At 37.4% G+C, this 26,687-nt stretch overlaps 1 protein-coding gene across 3 annotated transcripts in view; it reads left to right on the top strand.

The window, feature by feature from the left end:
• Diaph3 (diaphanous related formin 3) overlaps window positions 1-26,687 on the top strand; it is a 459,276-nt gene that overhangs the window by 306,306 nt on the left and 126,283 nt on the right. For all 3 annotated transcript variants that reach the window (XM_041667741.1, XM_041667734.1, XM_041667725.1), the window contains one exon: window positions 6,577-6,712. In XM_041667741.1, coding sequence (XP_041523675.1) covers window positions 6,577-6,712 — 136 coding nt within the window. The remainder of the gene's footprint in view (window positions 1-6,576; window positions 6,713-26,687) is intronic.

The following is a 26,687-nucleotide window of genomic DNA, read 5'->3' as shown; positions in this document are numbered from 1 at the left end:
GATACAGAAAAGTCTGAAGTTACACAACAGTTAGTGTAAGGCAAGGAAATAGTGAAGGAAAAAGGAAGGTGTGTTAATAATCAAGTACACTTATAGCAAACATGTTCCCTCATGAAGATGAAAAGCATACTTCACCTGAAGTATCCAAGTGTTACATGTGCCTAAGATAGCCCCAAGTGATAATGTAATTGGTGGGGGCATGTTTCAAGACAGGTTTTCTCCGTGTAGCCCGGGCTGTCCTGGAACTCACTCAACCAGGATGGCCTAAAACTCAGAGATCTACCATATCTGGCTCTGCCTCTCAAAGTTGCAATTAAAGGCATGTGCCACCACTGCTGGTAACAAAAATATTGATAAACCATGTAGATAAATCCAGAAATTAGCATTATTCTAGGAAAGTTTTCCAATGTTCTCTTTGTTAATGGTCAGTCAGACAGAAAGATGCTAAAGATGAGAAGCTTTAAACACTTCAGTAAAAGGCTGGTGTAGCTATGTGTGCAAACAAGTAGCAATGTACTCAAACCTTCATTAAAGAACATGCAGTTTACTAAAGCAAATTGGAGCTATTATTGAAATAATTTACCTGTTGCTATAAAAGCAAACTCAATAAATGTCTATCAGTTTTATTTGTTGGTCTCATTGGCATAAATTAGAAATTTAAAGAGAAGAAAATTTTAGAGCATGTAATGATTTTGTAAAAGCATATTATGATTCATGTCAAGAATAAGATCATAGGAAGAACTTAAAACAGAGTCCACATATCCTCCTCAAACCGTTCACAAACACTGACTAAACACTGAAGCATCAAAAACAACTGCAAATCTCATAGTTCCAAAAATGCCTTCCATTGAAGTAGAAAGGATACCTTAAAGACTTAAAGGGGCCATCATTGAAGGAAAAAGACTTTGACTATGTAAACTTTAGGGATAGTCTTTATGAATAGTAGTGTAAGTACTGTTGGGATTATATTTGTAAAAATTGACGAAGGCATGGTGTCCAAAATTTCTAGAGAACTAATGAGTTTTTTTAGACAAAACTTAATTTTTTTATTGTTTTTTAAAGCAATTTACAGAAAAGGACATAAATACAAATGACTTTATAATAATATAAAATTATCCTTGCATGAAATAGTAGCCAGAACAATATAAGTTAACACATGGTGTGAAACTACTTATGTTAGCAATGTTAAGACTTATGATGACAATTTACGCATTGCATAGGCGGTGGGTATAGTGGAGGTTGAAGTGGATATGGGTGCACCATTTAACAGCATTTTAACATTTTCCAATAAGTTTAGGGATGCTCTGGTCTGTTGGTTCATAGGTCCACCCCTATTTGGAGGGGAGTGGCTTGCAGATTTTTTGTGATGATATTTAACATATGAAATAATATTAACAATGTTATCCAGAAATCTTGCATTTTAAAACATTTTATTTTATTCAAGACTTTTTTATTTTAGAAATAAAACTTTGATACATAATGTATGTTTTCAGTTTGTATTGGCCTCACTTAAGAACTGGCTGTCAATAATTTTATACACCAATTTTGGAAACAGTTAATGGGAAGCACTATTAAAGAATTCTTACATCTGAGCAGTAGCTGGGGTATACACTGTTTGTATCCATATCCTTATTCATCATAGCCAAACATTGGAAACAACTTAAATGCTACTATTGGAATCAATTCAATAGTATAGACAATATAAATTAATTATAATTTACCTATAAAAATGCAGATTACTATTACAAACAATTTTGAAAGGAAAAAGCAAGTTATAATGTTAACATAAATGATAATAAATTTTCATGAAATTCAAAGGTAATGTTTATGATAATATTAACTACAACTCATAAGCATTACTCTCGATCTGACACTTCTAAGTTTTACACATAAATATACACACATCTACATGAATGTAGAAACTCAATTAAATTTAGATCCTTTTGATTCCCTAGGAAAAGTATGTAATGCTATAATAAATATTTAAACCACTTATAGCAGAATTATACACCGGTTATGTCACAAAACTACAGGAGAGACTAAGTTAAGTAGGGGCTCGGTATTCCCCACTAAAAGTCCGTTCTTGCTAACAGGGTCATACATTTTGGGATTCATGTATTTGTTATTGTACATAGGTATTATTATATAGGTATTCATGAAAAGTATGTTGTCTTAAAAACTGGTTTTAGTTATTGGTTTTCTTTAAAATGGCAACCAAAATCTGGCTAAGGTTTAAAAACCCTCTGTGGTCACTGAAGTGGACTGATAGACCCACAGATCTTTCAAAAAGAGTGTGCATAAGGCCTCATCTGGGGAAGAATTCACAAAGAATGTCTTGTAGCAATATGTACTTGAGTGCAGTCAGCAGTGGTATGCATTTGCTGATTGTCCACACGAGGTGAAGTATAAGATTACTTTTTTGAGTTAGTGGCTTCTATTCAACCAGCTGATATTTCTGGCTCAATCTTCCTTACAAGCTTTGAACTTTGAATTTACGTAATTAAGAAGCAATTTTATCTAATAGACAATCTTTGTTGAATTTTGGTGTTTGAGGCTACATTTGTTTCTTATGATTTGGCCTACAAGAAAGTCCTGAATTACTATTTGTCTTATGATATTATTTGAAGGGTAAATGTTCCTTTATATGCGGAAATTCTCCTAAACAGTTATAATGTCAGAATAAAATGTTTTAAAGTAGGTAGACTTTTTAAAATGAAAATCAGTACTGCATTTTTCCTAAAACAACATGGCTTGGGTCCTACTGCAGATTGTATTTCTTAAGGTAAACATTATTTCTATAGATCTTATAAAGTAACTTTGAATTATTACTCCCCTAGGAGGGTGTGGCAGTTGTATATGGTCTAGAAGCTCTAATAAATGTTCACATTGAAATGTATCCAGTCGTTAAAGTAGAATTTACACTGTTAATTTGAGAAGTTAATACAATTCATAAATAAACTCTGAGTTATTAATGGATGCTTATTTATTTTCCTCAAGCAAGACATGCAGTTTTATTCCTGAATATTTGTTTACGCTTTTTACCTCAATCCACCCTTCCTAACCTGTCTCTCTTATGCATTAACATACATGGCTACGCATATGTACATTAAAGCAATTATTGTTGAGGAATCTTTAATTATTTAGTTGTTTGTTTATTTGTTTTGGAATTGCCCTATCTACCTGCCTAGCTTATGTTGATTTTTTAAATCTGCCATTGTCCCATACTTAGCATATACAGCCATGAAAGGGTGAAAATACACCCACTTTCAAATGCAACTTACTGCTCCCATGCTTTCAGTACAAATACTTGACCACATTCTTCCAGAGTTGGCAATCAGAATCCAGTTTGAATTTTGACAGAATTACCTATAAAAGCATCTAAAATTGTAGATACCACTTTATAGATTAATAGTAATTGGTGTTAATATTGGTTACATACTGAAGAGTTTGAGACTTTCCGTACTGACCGTTGGCAGAAGACGCAAGAAAATAGGTCAGATACAGAGAATCATTTATTATTCAGAGAAGGATTTCCCGAACCTCGACTCTCACGGAAGGTTGTGATAAGACTCACTCACCAGCCACATGGAGAGCAGTTTGTGTTACAGAAAAGAATCTGGGGTGTAGTGAGACTGGCATGCTTTCTCCTTTTTCTATTTCTTAACAACAAAGAAGAGGATTTGCTTTAGCAGGATGCACTGCCTCCATCTCCCAGAATGACTCACACTTGAGAAATGACAGTGGAATGAAGGTGGTTGGTTAGTGCTGTCACCTCAGTGTTCAACATCACAGTTTAGTGCCTAAAAACTTCTGAATTGCGCCTGGAAAGTCCTAAGTCATCGGGCTTCACTTACCCATGCAAAAATATAATTGACACCGCTAAGAGAGGAATAAAAATAGTATATCTAGAGCCACATATGTATGATCATAGCCTGGGAATTCAGAATCTGCTTACTCCACAGTCTATAGTTCAGTATCTGATGGGTTCATGAACTTTTTATACTAACTGAATAAGAAAGTCATAAATCAAGACACTACAAACAGAGTGTTGTGAACGCTGAGTGGGTCACAGCAGATGGGATTCTTTGTTCATAAGTCTCATCCTAAGAGGCGATATTCTTAGCCTTTTGCTTAGTGGAAGCTGATGGTATACTTGTGCATTCTAAAGTATATCTTATAAACACAAGGATGTTAGGTCAGAGAGATGGGCAAGTAATGGCCATTCCTTACTTTATCTTGACTAAAGATAGCCCATGATAAATTATATTTAGGCTCTGGGCCTGAAACATTCTCCAAATTAAATGGAATTTTAATCAGCCTGTCAGCCTTGTGGAGAAGGTTCCATGTAAGGTACCTCAGTCAGTGTTCTGTTGCAGTGAAGAGACAGCACGACTGCTGCAACTCTTATAAAAGAATGTATTTAATTGGTGGCTTACTTACAGTTGTAGAGGATCAACCCATTATTCTCATGGCAGAGAGCATGGCAGCAAGCATGGTGCTGAAGCAGTTACTGGAAGTTATATCCTATATCCAGAAAGAAACAAAGTGAGCTTGGCAAGGACTTTTGAAACCTAAAAGTGCACCCCCAGTTACACACTTCCTCCAGCAGGCCACACCTACTCCAAAGCCACACCTTCCAATCCTTCTAATCCTTTTAAATAATGCCACTTCCTGATGACTAAGCATCCAAGTATATGAGCCTATGTGGGCCGTTCTTCTTCAAACCACTACATTTAGCCAGCTCCTTGATTTTTATAATTCAGCTGTAATCAAACCAGAGGTAGCTTTATTTAGGGTAAATTTTTTTTTATGATTTTGACCTCTTCTGTTTATTTAAATTATAAGCACAGCATTTCCCCCTTCCCCTTCTTCCCGCTAAATGCTCCATATTCTCCTCATTGCTCGCTTTTGAATTCATGGCCTCTTTTTTCAGTAGTTGTTGTGTTATATATACATAAAATCAAGGATGGAACGTATTTCCATCCTTGTTTTTTTTTTTTTAAAGGAAGTTCTAAGTTATCTGGGTGGTGTGTTGAGAAGAAAAAGGAGAGACAAGCAGACAGTGGAGATTGCAAGCAATGGTAGTCCCTCCAGTAGCTGTAGAAAAGAAGGATGTTTTGAATACTCCTTTTTCTGACTGATAGTATTGTCTATATTTCATGTTTCTGTTCTTATATTTGCCTGCTGCCTATTCTATTACAAAGAGAGAAACTAACATATTTTCATCATTTCCTTTGTTTCCTCCCTCTCTTCTGTCCCTTCACCCTATCCTTCATTTAGCATCTCATTAAATATATATATTATAATTAAGGGTGAGTAGGTTAATATTTTGTGTTTCTTAGAGTTTTTCTTTCATTCTTCTCATCAATAATATTCTAATTTGTAACTTTTTATAAAAAAAACTGATATTGTCTCTGGGTTTTAAAAAGATGGTCAAGTGTTGAGAAATAGCTCAGTCAGCCAAAAACTTACCTATCAAGCCTGTGTTTGTATTCAAGCAAAAGGTGGGTTTTGCACAGTGGTGAGTGCTTTTAATCCCAGTGCTAAGAAGGCAGAGACAACCAGGTCCCCAGTGCTTGCTGGTTTGCCCCAGAACTCGCTTGTGAGTCAGGTTAACCAGATTGGTGGGCTCCAGTTTCAGCAGGAGACCTGGCCTCAAAAAATAAGGGTGAGGGCTATTAAGGAAGATGCCTGCCATCAGAAGCTGATCCCCAGGTTCATGGGTGTGCACATGAACTCTTGCCTGCTGTGCAGTAGCCTTGGGTTCAATTTCTAGAACTGCATTTAAACGAAAAATACTAAGCTACTTACTTATAGGTTAATTGTACACTTTTATAATATTATTGGTAATTGTAACCTGTTTGTTTTCATTGACATGTAGATAAAATACAGTCTGTTTGTTGTAATGTGATGCCATGCTGTTTGTTGGCACTTATAAAATTCTACCCTTACCTGCTGATTCTCACTAATGCCACATGAGAGGCATTTCTTGATTGGTATAAAACTTAGAAATAAGAAATTAATTAACTAATCACATATCCAATTGAGATCTTTTCATTAGCATGTTATTGGCTTTGATCAACAGTCGCAGGATCTGGCTTTGAGACCTCAAATATTTATACAGTTATCTTTATGAGACACTCTTCTATATGAAAACCCACTCTTCTATATGACCATTACATGGGGCGTTCATCCCTTTTCTATCATTTCTTCAACTGCTTCCCTTGAAGTTGAAATGCTTACAAAAGAGAAAATATGGAAGACTCTTAGAGAGTTAAAGACTCTCTTTATATGAGAGCTGATTCGATTTGTGTATTAAATGCCTTTTTATTTTTAGTTTCCGTCTCTTCCCTTTTAGGCAATTCCATTTACATGCAGGTGCTTTACGCCTAGCAGGGTATTTATAGATACATATTTTACATGGGTTTATGTGTATGTATTATATGACTGCTACTCATTTAAGACCTAATTTATCTGCAAACTATTAACTCATGGTTGGAACTTGTGTTTGATTTTAGATAATTTTCTTGTGGATCACTGGTTAATTAATCATTTTTCAAAATTTATTTGTATTAGCAAGCGTTAAATGAAAACATCAAAAAAAGAGAAGCGGCAGAAAAGGACAAACGTGCCAGACTAGCTAAAGAGCGAGCAGAGAAAGAACGCCTCGAACGCCAACTAGAGAAAAAACGTTTGCTAGAAATGAAAACTGGTGAGTCCTGTCGAGCCCCATCCATGCGGTGGACACATTCATGTGGTGCTTCATCAAACAAAGAAATAGGACTCCCTGTTTCTGTACCTCACCATCGAGCAGATCTTTCCTCGGGCTCCTTCCTCCCTTCGGTTTATCACTGTGTGTTGTCTTTCTTCTGGTGTTGGCTCTCTGGAAGACTTGTAGGTAGATTCTCTTTTCTTCAGTATTACTTGGGTAACAAGTCTGTAACAGTGCCTGTCTGTTAATACATTTACATCCATACGAAATTGACACATGGATTGATTTCTTCCAGTGAATGCAGCACAGGCAAGAGAAAAAGAGGATACTGATTAAGAGAGACTTCAAGTAGGCTGGGGCTGTCACTCTTGCTGGTGTACATGAGCTTGAGACTAAGTTCAGTCCTTAAAACTGAAAAGAGGAGAAAAAGGAAGGACTAAGGGGGAGGCGAGGTTGGTAGAGAGGACAAAAGAGACAGAGACTAGAGTGGCAGCTGTGGAAACCCTACAAATTTGTAACCCCTACAAGTAACTATAGCAAAAAGAAAAATCTTTGGAGACTTGATTTTTCTATGCTTGACAATATTGTTGTCAGCATACTTCCTTATTCTTAGCCTGCTGAAACTTCACAGACAAAAAACAAAAAACAAAAAAATAAAAAATAAAAAAAACAATGTCTTCAGGTAAGTTAAAATAACCTGGGGTGACAGATGGAGGGCTTTATAGACTAAGCAGGGTAGTTTCCGAAGCTGGGGCAAACTACTGGGGGAAGATGTGTGCCCACTGTGCTGTTTTCTCTACTTACTTTATGGTATGCTTTCTAACATAATGGAAACTTTTTGAAAAACTTGACAAAATTTGAATACAACCCTACAGAAACATCTATCTATTTTATAAAAAGAGCCATTTTCTGATTTGTTTGTTCTTTATTTACCTTATTTTATTTTATTATTATTAGATGCCGCTTAGTTTTATAATCAGAGAGAAAAGTTATGGATCTCGATGGGGGATGGGAGGGGAGCTAGAGAGGAGAGGGGAAACTGTATTCAGAATATATTATATTAAAAATATATAAAAACGTCTATTTTCAATAAAAGAAAAAAGGAAGATACAACTAAATAGGAAAGCAGCATATTAGGTTGTAGTTTTATTGTCAACCTTAACAATTTGACTTTTGTTTCCCACGGCACTAAGGATTGAAGGTTTTAATATAAAATCCATTAACTTCATTGCTAAATCCTAGTAGCTCACAATTCAGAAGAAGCAATGCAGCTAAGGATTCCCCACAGGAGAGGGTGCTACCCTATCCTCTTTACTTGCAGTTTGATAGTCATATTTTATTTTTAGAAGCAAAATGAATATAGTAGCGTAGCACATTTGTTTCTTCTAGAAAGGAAGAGTCATCTAAGTCTAATTACATATTTATGTTAGAAATTCAAAAAAGCTCAAGGAATTACTGAAAGTGTTACCAAAAATGAATTGCAGAAAAGTGGACTATTGACTGTTAAAATTATTCTGGAATAATCATGAATTAAAATCTTAGCCTAATTTTTGGTACATCAGATATTGTTTGAACATTTGCTCACCGTGTTAAAATTCATGGACCTGATGATCGAAGGTAGATGAGCTCTATATACTGTTGAGATTCCGACTGAGCGACGGGGACAAAGAGCCTCTCAGTGTTGCTGTTATATCAGTTCAGAAAACTGACATCTGATAGAACTTTTTAGTGGGCTTTTCAACAGAATATAAATAATATTCATTTTTATTTCCCTACAATTTAATTTCCATTTTTGAATGATCAAATTTATTTTTTTACCTTCAATGACTTACTTCTGCAGTATAAAATCCACCTAAACAAGAGTAGATCAGTAGGCAGTTAGCCATTATTTCTTTCCAGGATTCACTGTTCATATTTAGGCACACTGTCTCTTCAGTACCTTTGAATACAAACCGGGATCCTAGTGAATATGCACCTGAATGTCCACATTGTCTTACTAAATACTTAGTATTTCATGTTATTCTTAATATCTTGCCATGGGTTACACTCGTTAGGTCATACCTAATTTGGCTTATATTATTCAGTAAGGGAGTAATAGTTCTTCAATATGAACAGTATACTTGGCCTCACACAGTCAGAAAATGTTTGAATTATTTTATTAAACAGAACAGAGAAGGATGTATTTAAGACTTAAAATGCATGTTGCCAAATATATTGCCAAATATATTCTAATTTTCCCTAACATTCCACATCTAATTATGGGTATGCATTAGTTGAAAGTTCTCATTTTTATGAGATAGACTAAAAAGTTATTTTTAATTTTCATTGGCTTTTGCTTGACTACAGTGAAGATGGTCATTTATACTTATAGTTAATTAATATTTCCTATTTTACAAATTGTATTGCCTTAACCTTTTTCTGTTGGTTTACATATTAACCAGTTGCAAACAACTAAGTTGCCTCGTAAATATATTAAAATTGTTCTTTATATATTTTGGCATGTGTGCTTTTGCATGCATTTGTGTGGGTGTGTGAAATTTTCTGTTCTGTTGTCTTACAATCTTTTGCCTTAATTTCTTTCCATATTACCTATATAGTGATACCCTATCTCAAAAATTAGAAAATAAAAATAAAGGTCTCCGTTGCCTCTCTTGTTTATCATGGAGCCCATTATTTTTGTCCCATTAGGTTATTTTTATCAATTGTTCTGCAGTGTCTTTTCCAAGATACCATGTGCAGATGATGACACATGTGTCTCAATAAGTGCAATGTCTTCGCCTGGTAGGATTTCTTAAATGCCTTGGATATATTAAGGTCATATGGAGTGCTCATTTCGATACTTTCCAGGGGATCTCCATGTTCTTCTGAGCCTAGGCCGGGTTATGTCGAATTATAAAAATCTCATTAAACCAGACACAATCTCATAATGCCACATCAGGGCTTTTCCCTTTTCCTTTATTTCTCTTATTTTATTCTATTTTTTTACTGTATACACACACACACACACACACTTTTTTATTTCCCTCTCTTTTTTCCCTACAGGACCTGGACGTATGTATTATGGCTTCTAGCTTAGTGCTTTCATGAGATTCCTGAGTATGGGAACAAGTTGGTCCCTGCATCTACACCTGTGTATTGCACCTTTTCTTGGGCTCTTTTCCTTCTGTTTGCTTTTTTTAATCCCATTTTCACATAGTAGCTTTTATTTTTTTCTTATATTTTGCTATCATCCCTTAGGAGCTCATTTGTTTTCTAATGAAAAACAGGAAGTGAGTGAATCTGGTGGGGGGGGGTGGCTGGGAAAAATAGAGGGAGGGGAAACAATAACCAGGATATATTGTATTTTAAACAAATATCCAAATATAAAAATATCAATAGATAAAAAATACATAAAATAGAAAGCTATGATGTTAGAAACTACCTTTGAAGACCTTTGGAGATTTGGAAGGTGAATTCTAGACATTTGTTTTGGTTTAAAGAGTGTAGGGACATAAACCAATCTAGATAGCATGTAAAAGTTTTCTCACCAAAGTTAACAAAAACAATAAATGACAGTTATCCTGAGTATTTCTCTTTGTAAAGACATGATTGTTCGTTCAGATCATCAGTCTTTGAAAATGGCCACCATTAGGAAATAAATCATATAGTAATAAAAAAGTATTTATTTCTTGTTTGCTGCTTATTTCTAAATGAATCAAACACAGTTACCTTTTCTAATATCTGTAGAATAAGAATTTTCTGAAATCATTATTTTTACAGCTTTTGAAGACTTTCTGCAATGGAAATAGAAGTTTAGCCTAGCAGCATTTGATTTCATTCTTAGAGAAAATACATTGGGTATGTTCCTTGTTTTTCATGCTGACAAGTCTGAGCTCCAGTATTGTATTAGCAAACTATGCTGTACTTTTCTCTTATTGATCTACTAATATAGATATTAGGAACTGATATTGACAGAATTTGGTTTTATATAACAAGGGAAGTATTACCCCAGCAGTTGACACTATGGGGTGTTTCCTCTGATGCTTCACCGTATGGCTTGTGGACTTTACACTTTTAAGCATCTTCTGATGGCCACCTCAAAATTTATATTAAATTTTTATTTGCAGGTATGGCTATGGTGTAGAATATACTACTTTGCAAACCGTTATAGTTGCCTTTACCCTGGCTGTGCTGGTATAAAAATAGTGTGAAAATGTCAATTACTGGATTTATATTAGTATTTGTTACTGCTTTGGATGAGGGACTTTATTTCATCTTATTTTTGTGTGTAAGACACCACTCCTGAGGTGAGTGAGCAAGAGAATACTCCTGTAACTCTGTCATAAACCCACGTGGGCCTTCTTCCCATAGTGTTTCCTGAGATTAGTATTTCCACCAGGCAAAAAGAACATAGATTCTTCACAGATATGCAAATTCTCTCATCACGGAGATGGTGGAGTAATTAAATCCTGTTCTTTCTTACCTACCATCCATGATGACTGCCGTTGGAGGGAGAATGGCAGCTGGGTTCAGATCTACTTGCGCTCATTCTCCCTGTCCTTCCAGGGGCTTTGTTCATAGGATGAAAGTTAACCTGTGCACTAGAGCTCTTCCAGCCGGAAACTGCATGTTGAAAACCCCGTGGACTAGTCAGTCTGAAAACGAGAGTCTAGGGTCTTCCTTCAGCATTTCCTCATGTTAAAAGTCATGTTCCCCTGTTTCTTTTTTAAGAGTGAAGAGCCGGAGCTTTCAGATAGTCACATAGGAAGGTTTCATGTTTTTTGCCAAATATTTGCATATTCTTGTAAACAAAAGAACAAATGAACTTTAAACTGTCCTTATTTAATCCCCATGTGAATTTAGAATAATGTGTAAATTTGAATTTTATTTAATTTTGAAAACAATTAAATACAAAACATCTATATAATGTATTTAACATGGATGTCCGGATTTAGCTTCAAGTACGCAGCTAGTATGTGGACTTATGTAATCATTTCTAGGAAGACACAAATAGGAATAATGGATTTATGTAATTATATGCTTTTTTCAAACTCCATTTTCATCTTTAATCTTAGAAACAAATAGGGCATTTGATAATAGAATTCAAATGTTATGCTTTAAGATTTCCTGCATGTGTAAGGTGATTCACATAATTTTTCAGTAGCACATCAGCATGGCCTTGAAATGGGCTCAGTGTTGTATAATTATGTTTGGGGAGGAAGTAAATAAGAGATTATTTAATGGAGCAATAAAACCTATACTAGCAGCCCCTATATTTTAGTCTTTAGGTTACAATTTGCCTATTATTTATTAGGCTTAAATGTCTCATTTGGTGCAGCCTCAGTCTATTAAATAACGGATAATTAGCTTTTAGGAATCTGTTGTTTACCCACATGGCCAAAACTGCTCCTTTGTTTTCCATTCCACAGTTTAGAACAGCTAAACAATTAGGCATCCATTTTAGAGGAAATGCATATTGCATAAACACCACTTAGGAATGTCTCTGCAGTTTCAACAGATACGCAGTTTATGTGTGTATTTGCTTTCAGAAAGGCTTTGACAGTTACCCTCTCCTCTATAGAGGCCATAAAACTGAGATTATTTTCCATAATTGTGCAGATTCTAGTTTTTTTTGCAGTAGTGCTCTCAATTTTCTAATGTTACCAGTGAGTGATGCATATAAATAAGGCAATGGCTTTAGTCATTTCTCTGTGTAGAATGGTAGAACAAATTAAATTGGATTGGCTTGGGTGCGTTTCTCTTTTCTTCCATCCATCTTTTATAGAACAGTCATGCTAACTACTTTCATTAGCATTCCCTGTTCATGCTGAATCTTCCAGGCTCTGCATATGTTTATTATCACGTGTGATATTTAAAATAAACTTGAGACTTTTCATCACAATATTTAATTTAATTGCAGAGAATTTCAGTCAGTGAAGCCCAGGTTCTCATCATCTGACTAAAGACCATCTTTTCATCGTCATGTTATTCCTTGACAACTGATGATTTAACCATGGTGTGTGGGGTGGGAAAAGAACCAAAATAATACTAGTAATTGGTGCTGTTAGACTTCACCTACATAAAAAGGTTGAGAATTGTTCTTGTGACCTCAACAGAAGGAAAACTATCTCTTTTGTGCCATTGTTAATGGTTTTAAGACAGTTAATCACTTCCTTTGGATTGGCAAATTTTGAGTGTTTAACAGAGGCATGCTTCTCTATATTACCTGAAGTTCCATTTTGGTTTTCATGATTGAAGATGTGTTTGTGTCAGTAGTAAGGATTGAAAGGATCATATCAACACAGTCCCATTCACTTCCTAACAGAATCTTCTGTGATCTAAATAGCACAAAGTCCAGCAGAGTTCAGTGCTCAATAATCCTGGTGAAGATGGATAGGGCCCTCATACCATACATTTGATGTTAATCCCAACGTTGAAGGTACAGAACTTGTACAGTTGAGAGTTTAATAACAGTCACAAATGCAGCCTGCTGTCATCTAGAAAGAGTGCCCTGAAATACCTTTTCTACCTCTAGCATTTCAGGCACATGAAGTTTTTCTTTCTGATATTATATCACCAGAACTCTGTGTTGAGAGCCCTCAGGGTGTTAGAAAGCTTCCCTAAGTGTCTTCAAGTTACCCATATTTCATTTGTATGCAGAAATTTCTTTTATTCACATGATTTAGCTTCAATTATGGAGATTCTTTAAGAATTATTTTTTTGTACACGTTAGTACATATTGGTTCTGTGTAGCTAGTAAGGTTCACATATCATCCTCTTCTCCTTCCAACAAATGGAGCTCCAGAAAAACAAAAGAGCCAAGTTTAGCTATCTTCAAAAACAATTAGCCATCGTCAGCACAAGATATCCTGAAACCAATTTCTTCTTTCCTTGACTCCCCATTCTTCTCATTTCCTCTCCCTTTCACCTGCCAGTTCTCTTTTCTCCCTCAGTTTCCCCATGCCAATCTTACTTATCGCTGTGAGATCACTCATATTAATAGATTTTCCACTCGGTTCACAAAAGACTGACTATAAATCCAGGAATGTTTCCACTGCATTTTTCCTGACATTTGTAAGAGCAAAATGCTGGAGAAAAGGAAAGCTAATGCTAACGTAATATTAATGCTTAAATTCTTTGGCTGTCAAACATGAAAGTGGACTGATAACGATACCCCACGAAATAAGAATATCCATGCTGCAGAGATACATTTGTTTGGAGGAACACAGTCCTTGGTTATGCTATGCTCTACAGTATACATATACCTTTGTTCCTTTCTTACATTTCCCTGTGGTCTGAAAATCACGTATTGTGAGATGGATTTTGCTGTAAGGTATCATGTATGAGACTATGGATTTGATTGCTGCTTGCTTCTCTTTAGCTGTTTGTGTCATCACTTAACCACGAATATGAACTTTACTACTTATAGGATTATTTCTGGTTTCTTCTTCCCCTTTAATGGGGCTTAAATTTAGGGTATCTTATTAAAAGTTTTTCTTTATGAGTGTTTTGTCTGCATGTATGCAAGTATAATCCATGCATTGCCTGATGCCTGCAGAGGCAGAAGATGCCAGAAGAGAATGCTGGATTCCCTGGAATTGAAGTTACAGACTGTTGTGAATTACCACATGAGTATTGGGAACCAAATCCAGATCCTCTACGAGAGAAAGAAATATTTTCTCCTCCCCCCTCCTTTTATTGAAAATAGATTTTTCTCCCACATAATAGATCCTGACTGATTACAGCCCCACCCCCACCCCCCGCCCTTCACTCTTCCCAGCTCCTCACCATCCACACTCCTAGTCCAGATTCATTCCCTTTCTTAGACGAACCTTTCTTTGGGCTGCCAGCTCACCAATAATGACACAGAGACTTGTTATGGAAGCTCAGCCTTAGCTTACGCCTGTCCCACTAACTCTTATAACTTAAATGAACCCATTTATATTAATCTGTGTTTTTCTTCGTGGATTTTTACCTCCTTTCATCATGCACTTCCTGTTTCCTCTCTATGTCCGCTGGTGTCTCTCTGATGCCATAATCATTTCCTCTCCCTCTGTCTACCTGGAAATCTGGCCTAACCTCTTCCTGCCTAGTTATTGACCTTTCAAATCTTTATTAAACCAACCAGAAATTGCCTTGCCAAAAACACATCTTCACAGTGTACAAATTTATTATTCCAAAGCTCCTTTCTGACTTGCGTTAGAAAATAAACAGACTTCTAAGGGATAATAATAAAATAAGAAGAAACAAAACTAACACATTGGAGTTGGACAAGACAAACAGAAGTAAAAGAGCTCAGGGGAAGGCACAAAAATCAGAGACCCATGTGTTTGCACCCAGAAATCCCATAAAAGCACTGAACTGGAGTCTGAATATACTGGTGCAGGCCCTGTACATACTCCTTCAGTTTCCGTGAGTTCATATGAGCTCTGACAGTGTTGAGTTACAGGGCCTTCTCCTCCATGCCCTCGGGATCTTATGCTCTTTCTGCACCCTCCTCACAGTTCCCTCACCACTGAGAGAAGAGGTTTGATAGAGATTAAGGGCTGAAGTTTTCTGAGCTTTTTCACTTTATGCATAATGTCTGGGTGATTGCTGAGCCAGCTCTCCAGTACCCCTAACTCTTTTTTGTTTGTTTGTTTACATTTTTAGATTGTCTTTTCTCATCTTACATACCAATCCCAGATTCCACTCCCTCCCCTCCCCATATCACCCCCTATCCACCCCTTCAGAGAGGGAAAGGCTTGCTCCCATGGGGAGTCAACAAATTCTGGCACATCACTTTGAGGCAGTACCAAGGCCCTCCCCACTATATCTAGGCTGAGCAAGGTATCCCTCCAAAAAGAGTTGGCTTCAAAAAGCCAGTTCAAGAATTAGAGATAAATCCTGGTCGCACTGCCAGTGGCCCTGCAGACTGCCCCAGCCAGACAACTGCTATCCACATTCAGAGGACCTAGTTTGGTCTTATGCAGCTCCTGCAATTTTCCGTCAGCTGTCTCTGTAGGTTTCCAAGTCATGATCGTAGTTGTCCTCCTTGCTTTTATGATCCCTCCTCCCTCTCTTCTACTGGACTTCTGGAGCTTAGCCTGGTCCTTGGATGTGGATCTCTGCATCTGCACCCTTCAATTACTGGATGAAGGTTTTATGATTACAGGGGAAGGCCAGTACAGACACCCACTCCACTATTGCTAAAGGTCTTAGCTGGGGTCATCCTTGTCATTCCTGGAAATTTTCCTACCATCAAGGTTTCCCCTATCCCCATAATGTTTCCCTCTATCAAGATATCTCTTCTTGCTCTCCTACCCCATCCCTCCCCCAACTCAACCTTCCTGTTCCCTCCTGTTCTCATCCCCTTTCCTTTACCACCACCCCACCCAGAAGATTCAAACTATTTCCCCTACCCAGGGCAATCCATATGTTTCTCTTAGGGTCCTCCTGGTTTCCTAGCTTCTCACTGTGGATTGTGGTCTGGTTATCTTTTCTTTTACATCTAGTATACACTTATGAGTGAATTCACACCATGTTTGTATTTCTGGGTCTGAGTTACCTCATTCAGAATTATTTTTTTTCTAGTTCCATCCATTTGCCTGCAAATTTTATGACGTTTTTTGTTTTGCTTTGTTTTACGGCTGAGTAATACTCCATTGACACATCATTGTTTATAGGAAAAGTTAAAATATACATCTAACTATAGACCTAGAGTCAAACCATTTGCTGCCTGTAGTCACAGTTTTTTTTTTTTTTTGCATCTATATCTACAGCTGTTTCTCTGTTCCATGCAGTTAAAATATGTTATCTTCCCCTTTAGAAAACACTTACTGATTCATGATATGGATCAGCCATCTAGACTTTATCCTTTGACTTTTGTTTCTTTCTTTTTTTCATGATAGGGTTTCTCTGTGTAGCCCTGGCTGCCCTGGAATTCACTCTGTAAACCAGGTTGGCCTCGAACTCAGAGATCTGCCTGTCTCTACCTCTGGAGTGCTGGGATTAAAGGTGTGACTTTTAAGATACAGAGTAAAAAAAGATTTTTTAACCCTTTCTCACAAACAGTGCATTTGCAAAAATGGACAATGTGTGCTGAAAAAGAACTAATTAATTATTGACAAAGATAATTCAGGAAAAATCCAGTATTTAAGCATATTTCTGAGTAAACAAAACTGATCTTGTAGACTGTGTTGGTCTGGCAGGATGAGCTGTGTGGTTAACCTCGGTCCAGGCTAGCACTGTGCTTTCCAGTTACCATGAGCAGTACTGCTATGGTACCATTTGTATATCCTCAGAGATGGAAATACCAGTGGGTCGGAAGGCCAGAGATGTAACCGAGTTTTATCATTTTCTTAATAGGCCATCTCTTTTCTCTCCCTATTTTGGGTCATTCTGACATTCAGTCCTTAAAGCTGAAGGAGTTCCATTCACTAGGTTTGCATTTGCCTGTGAAAATCTAAAGCCATCATCTCCAGAAGAGAAAAAAAAATCAGCTCAGTTAGTATTTGGCTTTGATGCCACACAAATATACCCCAGGGCAAACATGGAAAATTTAGCAGAGAAATTGAATATTTATATGTTACTTGTAATGGTATGAATTGGCATTAGTGTTTAGATGAAATTAGACATTATTTTGTAATAGGATTTTAAAATATTGCTTCCTGGATGACTTCCTTTCTCAGATAGCCAATGTTCTTCAAGAAAATTAGAAGGAACATAATACTAACAGAGTTAATATTGAGGGCAGCCTTAATACAGACTGCAATGCCCGGAGGCAGGGAGAATATGACATACTAGTATACTAACAAAATGGATGACTAGCTGCTGTTGCAGGTTATTGCCTGAACGGAGTGAATTGTCACAATGCAACTTCCAATAATAATTATCATTAATGGGGAGAAGTGACAGTAATTTTAGTCCAATCTAGATGGCTGCATGTTTATTTTTATACTATTAGTGCTATTCAGGAAGGAACTCTTGCAAAGCAGAAGCATTTTTGGGGAATTAGTGCTGAATCAGAGGTTCCATCAGTAACAGTCAGGAGTGCTGTGTGAAGGATCGCTGCTCTAGGAAGCAGCATAGATTCCCTCCACAGTCTTGGCAGCTCTTTTCTGGCTGGCAATTAGTTGGAAGATGCTAAATGTGTGACAGTTTCTCCTTTTAACTTAACTGCAAAGTCAGTTATGGGAAGAGTGGTTGGGGAACACAAAGGTTTATTTTCATTCACAGGGCAACAGCTAAGAAAACTTCAGCTTTCTACCATGGTCCCGTCCAGTTTGAGAAGCAGTGGCGACTCTGTCTCTGCTGCGTTGCAGTTATGACCTCTGGCTTCTCAATGTTAATTTTAATGTGTTTGATGCTGGTGTCACATGAGTCTAAAATATTTTTTGTAACTTTTGAACTTTTGTCCCTCTATTATTTATTTTGCTGTTTCTTAAGGACCAGCTCTGTTAATGCTCTTTCAATTAAGGAGCAGAGCCTTTCGATGGTAGCCACTACTTTTTGGATGCATTGGATATTTTCATTGCATAAATGTTAACTCTTTTAAATGTTTTAAAAATAACTCAACAGTCTATTGTGCTGTGACTGTTGAGTGTGTGTATTCTTTGTTTTCAGCTTAAGTGAATGTAAATGTCATTTACAGTCATTGAATTTGCCTTTCTTTCATCCTTAAGAAAGTACCCCAACTCTGCTGGCCTTTCACCAGGAGAGAGATTTTCCAAAGAATGTTAATAGAGCTTGATCTAAGGAACATGGCATTTCGGTTTTGCAATTTTCTACTGTATTCCATTTTAACACACTGAAGTGTCCCACCCTGCAATCTGAGGACATTGAGCATAGTTTTCTTGTGTTGCATTGAAGGCCCTGTGGGTATTTAACAGCTGTTAAGAAGAATCTAAGAGATATCATCCAGCTTTGTTCAGAAATGCTAATTCATTTGGTACAGGAGAGTGGCAAGAAATGCTATTTCTGAATCCTTTCTCTCCTCTATAAGAAAACTCCCATTTTTATGTTTAGCATTATCTTACCCTAAAGCCTGCACTTTGAGATATCAGAAATAGAACACAGACTCAACTTTCATTCATCAACTCCTCAAGGACAAGGTGAGAAGAGAAGGGAATGAGATCTCTCTTAGCAGTGTTTCCATTTTTGGAATTAAAGGAATATAGAGACATAGATTTTTCCATCTGAACATTACAAGTGTGTGTATGTGGGGTGTGGTGTGTGTGTGTGTGTGTGTGTGTGTGTGTGTTTGTGTGTGAACCTGTATGCTTTTAGCTTGCTATGATAAGGAATCAATTGATTCTGGAACAAAATAAGTTTTGAGAATTTGTCTTCCTCCTAAAAATTTACGAGGACTTTTTTGAAATAAAAAATAAAATGTATCTTCAATCATTATAGGCACTCCTATTTAAAATATAAAATCTGCTTCTTAATACAGAAAGGGGAAGCATCCCATGGTTTCTTGATAGATCCCATAAAGATAAAACTTTTATCCAACATCAGTTTCTTAGGAGACCTTTTCATGTGGCATGTTTCCATAGCAGGTGTTCAGCAAGAATATCTAAAATATGTAGATAATTCATGTTTAAGGGACAAGAATTCATCATTTGTATGTGTCCTATTTATGCCGACCTGCAGAAAAGTAAATTAGTCCAGTCATAAGACGAGATGTGACATGTTGTCAAGTTTGTTTTACATGTTTGTATATTGGAACAAATTGGAATTTTACAGTCATGACAGCTATCGCAGGTGTACAAAGATATAAGTATATAAAGTCTTGCTCATCTTCTGAACCACTGAGTACTCCTCATCTCTTTTGTGTGTGTGTGTGTGTGTGTGTGTGTGTGTGTGTGTGTATTCAGTAATTCCAGCACAAAATTGTTATTCCCTTCCTCTCTGCTTACTCCTCCCATTAAAGAGTTCCCAGGTTTGCAAGTCATCTTGTGTTCTCTTCCTGGTTCAGTTCCGTCTGGGTCTGAAACGCCATCCCCACTTTGACATACTTTCTCTTATCTGGTGAAAGTTTTTCCCTTGAATGGCAGCCAGACAGATCAGCTCATTTTCTCTCATGTCGGTGCTCTGATGTTGATGAACTGGAATGGTTTAGGGAGAGCTACATGGGATGACTAGGCATACTGGAAGTCAAGGAGGGCCAGCTGTCTTTGGCCCCATCCTGGGAGTAGTTGCAAGGCAAGCAGGCCAGGGTCCGGGTGTGCTGTGGAAGAGCAGCTCTGCAGCAGAAGGACAGATGGAATAGACGTTGTCGGACTAGAAGGAGGGAGACCGATAAGAAGTTCCTGCAGTGGTGCCCCAGTAAAATGCAGAAGACCTGAACTAAGGATAGTGGAGGTGGAATACCTAAATAAGAAGACAGGAGAGATTCCAAAGTGAGTTCAGAGAGGAGATAAATAGAACTCAGAGTGAACACATTTATGACTCTGTGCTTACTACTTATGTTTAGGCCACATCGATTTTTTTTCTCTAGTTTTAAATTGTTTTAATCTGGGAGATGAATTTACCTGTTAGATAAAAACACAATTGCACAATAAATGTTACTTCTTACAAAGAATAACTCCCTAGTTATGAAAGACTGAGTCATTTTTGTATGTAGGAACCAAGAACTACTGAAAACAAACCATGGCTATTAGCTCACGTGGTAACTAGGGATGCTTCATTTCTGGAAAATCTAAGTGAGACCCTGGGTTCAGTGGGGATAAAAGAGGGACTATATCTTGTCCCCCTTCATGTGACAGCAAGCCAATCCATCCCCTCTCTTCTAGCTGAAATGAGCCCAGTTATTCAGCTCCAAAGCTAAGAATACCATTGTTGAAGCTGCCTACTGTTTAGTTTCCTAGCATACAAGGCAATGTTGTAGTTAGTAATTAGTCATTTCTTGAAGTATTTTTTAAGCACTAATTATACCTTATCTAGCATTCTGAAAGACTTTCCCAAGGCTCCCTTGTGGTTTGTTCTTACAATTAACTTTCTGACCTGAAAAATTATAATAATGAGCATCAGAATGCCTCCTTTATTAATGGAATTATTATTGTATTGGTAGAAAAAGCCCTTCCTATCAAAACTTTACTTGAGCAAATGTTTATTTTGTCATGCTGGTATCCAGTGCCCCGGGGATCCAGTTGGAAACAAAGTAAGCACACACGCTGCCTGTGTGGCCTTGTGCTCATCTGGAGACAGACAACATGTAAGATAAATAAGTCTACACATTCTAAGTAGAACAAAATTAAGTGGAAATAGAGGCATGTCATGTGTGAACAGACAAAACAAGTAACTAAGGTATGTGTATTTGTGTGTGTGTGTGTGTGTGTGTGTGTGTGTTTGTGTGTGTGTCTTTTCACTTACCATGATTCTAAGCATTGTAGACAAGGTTGTCTCTGAATGCAAGTGTGATCACGTAATGTATGTTAGCTGAGAGGTCAGGCAGCCATGTCTCAGCCCGCCTCTCCCAGTATCTGAATGACAGCCACCCAATGACCTTCCCAGAACAGTGTTCATCTCCCAAATAAGATTCCATATGTCATGGAAAATTACATCTATGGTCTGTAAACTCATTTGTAAATACAACTCTGCTATGTTTTAGCCCAAACAACTAAATTTTGCTTAGTCCCAGACTCATTCTCTTATTCAATGTAAGTTTTATTATATGTCCTTTTATTCATTTGGCTATATGCATGAATGTATCTTATAAAGAATATGATAAAGAATATGTTTTTCCTAATTGTTCACATAAAAATTATAATTATCTGTTTACAATGTTTTTCATGCATTATGGTTGTTTTCTGGTGGTAGTGGTGGGAGGTGGTGGTAGTGTGCATGTATATGTATGCAGAGGCCAAAGAACAAGTTCTGCTGTGGTCGTATTAGGCCATACTAACTAATCAGCATGCCCCGGGCATCCACATGGCTGCTTCCCCTGCACTGGGATTTCTAGTTTGCATGTATACCACACCAAGTTTGTTTACATGGATTCTGAGGACTAAGTAGTATTATTTCTCTTTTCAGTGTAAGCACTTTAACTACTGAGCTACTTCAAAAATCCTCCTAACACGTGCTTACACAAACATCTTCCATCAGTTAAAAAAATACAAGATAGACTTGGAAAAAGACACTGACGTGAGGAACCTAGGGAAATACCTACATATGCAGGAATGTCTGTAGAAAAATGCTGACTACTTGCTAGAGTTATACTCTTAAATTCCTTAATGGAAGTTGCTTAGTATGTGTGTAGACCCAGATGAAAAGGTCATGTATTACAGAATTGGTTGTCTTTTCCCTGACAAATACTGAATACACACTTAAGTCAGTATTAAGAACCGAGTTCATTAACATGTGCTAACTAGCAGCTTAATATAGTTATCATTCACATTTAATGTGGTGCATGTTCAATGTAGTGTAACTGCTTAGGTTTTTCATAAAAGGTAAAATGGCCTCCTGTAATCAACAAGTTCTGAGATCAATTTAACCTGGATAAAATTTTTATCCATAACAACTGTCAGTAGAAATGACTAGTGTTTCACTAATTAGCTCACCATTTACAGCCCATACGCTTCTCACAGATGGGAAATGTTTATAAATACCCACAGATGTGTGCACAGCTGACTCTGTTATCCATAGGAACAGGGCACAGAGATATTTCAGATTCACTTATAATACATACCCATTTTAGCGGGTCACACTCTGCTTTCTCAATGGACTGTTTGCATCAAATCAATCTAATTTCAACTTCTACTAGTGGTACACATTCCTTTATTAAAGTTCTACTATGAACAAAAGGTTTGCAGGAAAGATGAAACTAGAGTACACAAGCTTGATAAACACATTAAAGCACAGAAAATTGTTTGTTTCTGTAGGTATGACTGATAACTAATTTCAGATTGTGAGACCAGAGCAAAACAATTACATGAAACTTCCTGGAAATAAAACAGAATATCTTCAACCCAAGAGAAGAGGTTCCTCTGTTAACAGTTAGTTCACTTCAGATAGTTTGGAAGTTTGTTGTTTCGGGAGTTTTTGTGGTGCTGAGTGTTGTATGGAGGGGGCCACTTGTTAGTTCCCAGCCGCTTAGCCACTAAATAATCACACAGAAACTATTAATTAAATAACTTCTTAGCCCATTAGTTCTAGCTTCTTATTGACTAACTCTCACATATTTATTTAACCCATTTCTATTAATCTGTGTATCGCCACATGGCTGTGGCTTACCGGCTAAAGTTCCATCTATCTCTGGTGGGGCTACATGGCTTCTTTCTTACTCTGCCTCCTTTCTCCCAGCTTTCTGTTTAGTTTTCCTCACCTAGTTAGGCCCAAAGCAGTTGTTTTATTAACCAGTGATATTCACGGCATACAGAGGGAAATCCCTCATCAGCTGAGGACCAAACGAGAGCCTCTTGCATACTCAGAAGTATCGTACTCCTTGGCTCTACCCTAGTTTCACTTTCTACAAGTCTTTGGTCATGTCATCTTTTCTACTGTCACATGCTGAGTGAAAATAAAAAAAAAATGTAATCACGTAGAGCACTCAAAGTTGTTGCTGTTCCTTGCTTCATTTGACCATAAAATTCCATGTAAAACTTCAGGTTCTTAGCAGTTTTGCAGGCAAGACTTAGTGGTGTCGATAGAGAACCAGAAACTGTGAAGTCGCTGAGAGCCACAGTCATTTTCCAACTATGAAGGTTGCCATTTTGATGCCTCATGACAAAATGCTTACTTGCTTCACTATGGAAGCATTCACTAGCGAACACGGGTTATTTCCCAGAATTTCCTTACTTAGGAAAATTTATTTTAGGTTATTAGAAAGGAAAAATATTACTAAAAGAAAACTGTTCCTGAACAGCATATTACAGATGTTCAGGAATATTTAAGAAATCTCTGTAGTAGATTAGATGGTGATCCAAATCAGTGTCAAATCTGATGTGACTGAAGCTACCTAACTTTTTAGATAAATGAGCTTCAGTTGTCTTCCCTTGGCAGAAACTTGTAATTGCTAGCTAGCTATATAGGAGTCCTCTTGGATATCCCTCTAGTTAGAATAGACTAGGAACTCGGTGCTTAGAGGTGCATTAAGCGTTCTCTATATATTCACCTTTAGCTTCTGTTTAAAATCACAGATAGGCTTCTGGCTTGAAAATGTGATACCTGTCCTCACTGAGATGAGAGAGGTAGTGACTAGAGGGAAATTATAGGCACAGGTTTGCACATATTATGGTAGATGCGTGTATAGAACAACATCCACATTGCCTTATCTGAGACTAGTATAGTCAACCCAATCAATCCAGTTTGCACAGGATTCTTTCAGATTAATCACAGAATATCCTGTATTCTAGAATACCTTCTAGTCTGAAAAGTAGAATGCTTAAGGGTCCTGGTATGAGCTCTAAATTAGATTTTGTGATGGTGGTAAGAACTTAGGAGTCTTAGTATAGGAAACCAAGGGAGTGCATATATCATTCCAGTGGAAGCAAGGAATGGTATCAGAAGGGGCAGAGCAAGGAAAATAGAAAGAGCTTGAAAAATAGTAGTCTTACAAGTAGTAATGACGCCAGGGGAGTCTTATCGTGCAGAAGGCTATGCCAATGACTACAAAGTACTCTGGTTTCCTAAAGACCAAGGAGTAGACCATTGCAGGGAGGAAGAAGTTAGCATTTTCATTGAAAGTTAATTCAGGCAAGACTATAGCTGAACTCATCTATAAAATGATTGAATCAAATTCCAAAGTCTATTTTGCATGAGAAGTGAACAGGTACATAAAGTAACATTGACCCTGAGGAATGGCAGTCGTGCATCCAAATGTCATGTGTTTTAAAGGAGAGTGATTTTACATAACATATTATTGACATAGGTATGAACACAGTCAGAGAGAAAGCAAGGGTGCCCCTGCCTTCCACCTGTTAGATTCTAGGCACATGAAGTTTGAGAAAATAGCAATGTTTAGTGGAATGTGGCAGTAGAGACCATCTCTGCATTCCCAGTGAGAGCCTGTATTAAATTAAGATGAAGTTAATGTTTGTTCGCAAAGTTGAGGTACTAGTGAGGTGCTAATGTTAGAAGGAACAAAGATCAAGAGCCTTGACTATTGATTAGTGGTAATAAAGAATGATAATTATGGGGGGTTAACTGGCCTTGGGGCTTTAACCTAACAGTGTCAGTTACCAATAGGTGGGTCATAGGTGGTCTTACCACGCAGAAGGCTCTATCAGCTAACTACAAAGTATAATCTGGCTAGTCAACAGGCAAGGAGGTGGTAGGGCTAGAACTTTATTATGATGATCTAGCCAGTCTGAGAATGGTAGCCTTTTACTAATGAGTCATCTTGCCCAGATGGGGGATCATACACTGTTAGGTGCCCTCTCACGGGTGTCGATTTATGACTTAAAGATACTTATGTGATCCTAATTGCCTTTTAGCAAAGTATCTCAGTTCTCTAGTTCAAAAACAACTATCACTAATTCCTCCACATATTCATCTCATTGAATGTTTGATCAGACTATGGAGGTTTCTCTCTAGCCTACCAGTTCCCCAGTAGCCACACTGAGGTTTAATACTAATTACAATCTGTTTGGCCTATTATCTAGGGCTTATTATTAACTAGCTCTTACAATTTAAATTAACTGATTTCTATTATTCTATATTTTTCCACAAGGGTCATGGCTTGTTACCTCACATCTTGCTTCCCTGGGTGGCTGCTGGTGTCTCGCTGACTTTTCCTTCTTTTTCCCTGTCTCTCTGCTTGGATTTCTTGCCTAGCTATATTCTGTCCTGCCATAGGTCAAATTAGTTTCTTTATTAACCAGTGATAATAAAACATATTCACAGCATACAGAAGGGAATCCCACATCAGTACATGGCTGCCAAATCACCATTTAGTCATAATAAAAGAAAACACGCATGGCCTGAGGTTGGATTTTCTTTTGGGCCGTCACCTCATAAATAACAAGACTTACTATTAATTATGAAAGATTGGTCTTAGCTTAGGTTTTTTTCCCAACTAACCCTTATAACTTAAATTAACTTGTTTTTGTTAATCTGCATTCTACCACATGGAGTTACCTCTCCTCTGTATGGTATGCCTGACTTCTTCAGTGTCCACTGGGGCACCTAGATTCATCCTGAGTTGCTCTTTCTGCCTGGAAGGACCACTTATTATCTCCTGCCAAGATATTGACCATTCAGTTTTTTATTAACCAGTCACAGTGATACATCTTTATGCATTGTAAACAAATACTCTGCAACAATGGCCAGATGATTGCAGAAGATCAGGCTTTCTTGAGGCTCATTAGCAATTCAGGGAAGGAAGCCACAGCTGCTGAAACCAAATCTGCCATTTCCAAACTCTGCTCCTCGGGAGAAAGAGCTTTTCTGCGAGGAAGGACTCATCTCTGAGTAACTTTCATCTCTTACTTGGGGAGGTCCTTGCAATAGCAGTAGGTATTTGAGTCCCAGTGAACTTAAGTTGTCCTCATCTCTTATTTGCTTAAGGTTCCAACTCTGAGAACAACTGTGGCTTTGTGCCTCATGGGATTTCCCCTAGCACTTTGAATCATCCTTTGATCCTAAGGATCTGAAGACTTGTCACTTATTACTTAACACCTCTGAACTAAGAAACTAGAGTGGAGGAGGTGAGCTCTAGAATCAGAATGGTGTGTGTTGACATCCTTCTCCTGCTCAACAGTTTGGGGCACATTGCCTCCTGATCTCCAATGTCCTGGACTTTCCAAATGGCTGTGATGACTTTGTAGGAGGCTCTAGGCCACGTCTCCAGAACTAGCACATATGATATTCAGTCAAAGTAGTTGGTTTATCTAAATTTGTATTTAGATTTCCAATTCTTGATGTATCCCTTATTTCCTACACGAAGTTGCTCTCGGGTTACCTAATACCAGCTTTCACTTAGGATTCTCGATATTCATTTTGCCAATATTTTATAGCAGTGGTTGGTATGAGAATTCCCCATTGTTCTCTTGAGAGAATTGAGAACATTTTTGCCTCT

Source organism: Microtus oregoni, unplaced genomic scaffold (assembly GCF_018167655.1).
Source record: "Microtus oregoni isolate MIOR12 unplaced genomic scaffold, Mior012 000001F_ref0000356, whole genome shotgun sequence".
Lineage (NCBI taxonomy): Eukaryota > Metazoa > Chordata > Mammalia > Rodentia > Cricetidae > Microtus > Microtus oregoni.
The sequence above is the reverse complement of the archived record's forward strand: the minus strand, read 5'-3'. Positions and strand labels throughout refer to the sequence as shown.